We start from the raw sequence: 4112 nt of genomic DNA on the forward strand, positions 1-4112 counted from the left end.
GTGTAAACGCCCTCAACGTTAAATAGAGAGGCTTGCACGGGGTTATCTAACGAAAAGACGATGTCATTATGAGTAGGGTTTTCAAATTCGACTAAACCACGATTATTTTTAACTGTAGTAAGGCATTCATGGATGATGCAATTACATATAAGTTGCTCCTCTACTATGACGTCACCGTCAGTGGTGTTAAGAGGCATACGAATTAATTTTCTAGTGTTAGCGAGAATTATACCTTCATAAAGATTTACGTTACGGGAATTCAACAATTTGATGGGGTTGCTAGCATTTTTTGTATGTAATATTTGCTCTTTAAGATCTATTCGAGCCTCCCATTGGGTAAGGGGTGTCTAACCCTACTAACCCATCAAAGTGATCATGAAATTTATACACATTAAATTTTATATCTTCAGGGGTTTTCAACTCATTAAAACTAGGTATTAAGATTGAATGTTCGTTTCTTACAGAACCTTGAATATTATGTATCTCAAAAGGTTCGTATGTTAATGATACATGGGGGTAGTATTTTTGAATAGCTACGGGGCTTAAAAGTGATATGTTAGCCCCTGTATCGATTAATAGATTCAAAGGGGGGTTCTCTATGTGAATATAAGGTAGGCATCGTTGTGTTTGAAGGTTAATTTCTATTTGGCTTTTATAATTGCATCCTCCCGAAAATCCTCGTGACAACTTGAGCTAGGGCCTGGCTGAGGCTCCGAAGGCTCTGTCAAAACCGGCAACTCATGAGACGTGTCTGGCTGTGGTTGAGTTTCATAGTAGTTAAAGTAATCGTTGTACTCGTAAGTCATATCGTAATCGTAATAATCGGGTGTATAGTAGTCGTAGGAGTTATCGTAATAGTCATATGTCTCACAGTCATTTATATTATCGTCGCGTGATTTAAAATAATTTGTAGGGGGTGGATTTCCAAATTTCGTCCAATCGTGACCGGTTGGAGGCAAATGTCGCGGGACGAAGTGGCTCACACCACTCATAGGACGTGGGCTCGCGTTACTATTAGGTACATTTCGCGAGGGTAGCCTAAATGAATTACTCTGTGGGCTATAATTAGATGGTAGTACGCGGAACATTTGGGTGCGCGTTGGCATGCGGAAAGGGGGTTGGTTACCCTGGGGGTTAGGCCTAAAATGGGATTGTACTGGCGGTTGCATATTACGTTGAAAATTATTACTATGTTGACCAAAAGCTGGAAAAGTAAATGGTTTAGGTGTAGATAAGTTAGAGGTATGTGCAGGTGGCATATTATAATTATTTTTAGGCGTAAATAAGGGTTGAAAACCTTTAGGCAAAGCGTTTTTATTACGTTGTTGCAAGTACATCACATTTGTTTCCTCCTGCACATATTCTAGCGCTTTCTCAATTGTATCAGGTCGCATACACCTAATGCGGGACCCTACGGGTTCTCTAAGGCCACGCACAAACGCCTGCATAGTAAGTTTCTTATATAGGGTGCGTTTGGCTTCAATGATGGTGTATACGGTCTCATGCAATGTCACATAAGTCATTATAATACTAAAAAGCGATTGACACCTTTCATAAAATTCGTGGGGAGTACTTTGCCCTTGAGATTGTAAAGCTAGGTCATTATAGAGGGCTGTTTCATCCCTTTGATCAGAAAAAATATTAATTAACACAGTTCTTATGCCGTTCCAATTATCAGGTATGCCATTTGAGTTGATGGTTCTTGCGGCATTACCTGTCACTTTATTGAGAATACCATTTATTACAGACAAATTATTTAACTCAGACCCTGGCTCAGACCTCACATAGGTTGCAACTAATTGATCACATATACGAATAAATCGTATTAAAATGTTAGGATTTCCATCAAAATCCGGGACAAGCCGTAAGGCCTTAAATATAATGTCCGGGTTTAATACTTCACGCTGAACCTGATAGGACTGTTGTGCCTGTTGTTCCATATTAAAGTTTCTACGATTATCTAACGAGAGCGCTTTGCGAGATTGCCTATTGGGCAGTCCCTGAGAACTAGACCTAGGGTAAAAAATCGTAAATATTACCAGGACTTAGGAAATATAGGAAAGTAGCACAAGATAGATTTCTAGCGTACTTACAATATCTTTTTTTCCTTTGTGGGTAGGCAGAGCACAAAGTTGTTTTAATTTGAGCTGCATTTGTTTTTGTTTTTAAAAATAGTAAACACACAAAATAGCTTTAAATAATTAACTATTCTTACTGCCAAACTCACCTGCTCTCATTTCATAATCATTCCTTAGCATTTCGCTTAGGTATTTTTTATTTATTCATATCTGGAAGTTCACATATACATATTTTTACATAATGGATGCACAACTCTCAAGTAATTTGGAAGACCTTGAGAAATTCTTCACTTCCCGCATGGCAGAGTATGACAGGAAGTTAGAAGGGATGAAAACTGGACCTGCTGCCAATCCTGATATTTCCACATTATCCCGTGAGTACACTGAATTTAAGTCTGTCATCTGGGGTGCCATTACAAGAATAAAAACTCAGTTGGTACTATTGACACTGGCACAGGACAGGCATGAGGCACAGGACAGGCTTTTTTTTCGGGTAGCCAAAGAAAACTATACACAAGTTGTTCCAATTTAAATTTATTTATTAATTATTTTAAATTCACTATTTTACCTTGCAATACTGTTATCTTGCTCCCCTTAGTGCAGTTATTCTGGGGTATTATAATCCATAAGCCATATGCACTAATTAGCATTTAATAAAGCACTCACTGTCGGCTTGCACAACACTTTCTCACTGCCTACTATTTTCATCACTTCACATCTGTAAATCCCACAAGATGACCTCCTTAGAAGCCGTCCAACAGATCCAGAAATCTCTCCAGACCGATCTACTGCGGAGAATGACTGAATTTGAGAACCAGCTGAAGATGTCAAAGGAGCCAGCATCACTCAACAAGCTCTGGGAAGACTACAGTAAGTTTAAGAGTGATGTCCGTGATATCATGCAGCTTCTCCAACAACAGCTTGAGGAGTTAGTCAGATCCGTAGACAATATTGAGATGAGGCATCGGAGAAGATGTTTACTGTTTGGAGGCATCAAGGAAGCTGAAAATGGCGCAAATGAAGATGCTTCTGCAGTAATCTCCGCCATCCTAGGCGAAAGGTTTCATATGGAGGGGATCTCGTCTAGTTCTTTTGAAGCGTGTCATAGAATGGGATCAAAGAACAATAGCCGTCCCAGGCCAATTCTTGTGCGTTTTGTTTGTCCTACCATAAAGAACACTGTATGGCGTAAGAAGACAGTCCTCAAAGGAACGACGACAGTAGTTTCCGAGTTCCTCACCCGTCGTCGGCAGGCTCTGTTCACCGAGGCTCGTAGGCGATTCGGCATGACCAAATGCTGGACATTCGATGGTTCCATTTTTGTTAAACCACCCTCGGGGAAGCCCATCAGCATAAATGCACTGGAGGATCTAGATCAGGCCGGAAATGCATTTGCGGAAACTGCACCTGTTGCTTCCTCATCTGGGACTGGGGTGGTTTTAAAACAACATCGCCAACATCCCCCCAAGACGTGCGAAGTTGCACCTGGGTCTGGTGACAGACAGCAGCGAGCGAAACGAGCGACTACCAAACTTAAGTAGTAAATTGCTTTAATTACGTACTTATTCAATTATTTTTTCTCTTTTTGGTAAATATTACTATTTCCTGTAGGTAGTTGTTTATTCAGTGTTGTATAGTTTGTTTACATTTTTCGCCATAGCTACCTACCTACTTTGTTTTGTACGTTAACTGTCACGGGCTGTCAGTGTCATTTGTGAATGACATTGACATTTTGGTAATATTGATTTTTTAAACTGTTGACGTGACGTAATTTTTGTGTAAGCCGGCAGACCAATGCTGAATTTGGCTTTTATTTATTTTTAAATTAGATTTACATATATATATATTTATTTATTTATTATATTTATATTATTATAACATTATTATGGATGATTCTTTTCATACTGCTTGTAGTGATAATGACTCCACATTTCACGACAGTGATTCACTTCACACTCTTTTAAATAATGACCTGTTACCTGTCAAAAAGTATTTTAATGTATGCCATATAAATGCACAGAGTGTACCAGCACA

General features: G+C 39.2%; 1 protein-coding gene across 1 annotated transcript; it reads left to right on the top strand.

Moving 5' to 3' along the window:
- The first annotated feature begins 2812 nt into the window (after positions 1-2812).
- On the top strand, positions 2813-3619 carry LOC132904108 (uncharacterized). The gene has a single exon (XM_060954033.1). The coding sequence runs from the start codon at positions 2813-2815 to the stop codon at positions 3617-3619; it is 807 nt and encodes a 268-aa protein (XP_060810016.1).
- Positions 3620-4112: the final 493 nt, after the last annotated feature.

This window comes from Amyelois transitella, chromosome W (assembly GCF_032362555.1).
Source record: "Amyelois transitella isolate CPQ chromosome W, ilAmyTran1.1, whole genome shotgun sequence".
Lineage (NCBI taxonomy): Eukaryota > Metazoa > Arthropoda > Insecta > Lepidoptera > Pyralidae > Amyelois > Amyelois transitella.

Coding starts and splice junctions, on each gene's coding strand:
- LOC132904108 (XM_060954033.1), top strand. CDS start 2,813: ATGACCTCCTTAGAAGCCGTCCAACAGATCCAGAAATCTCTCCAGACC.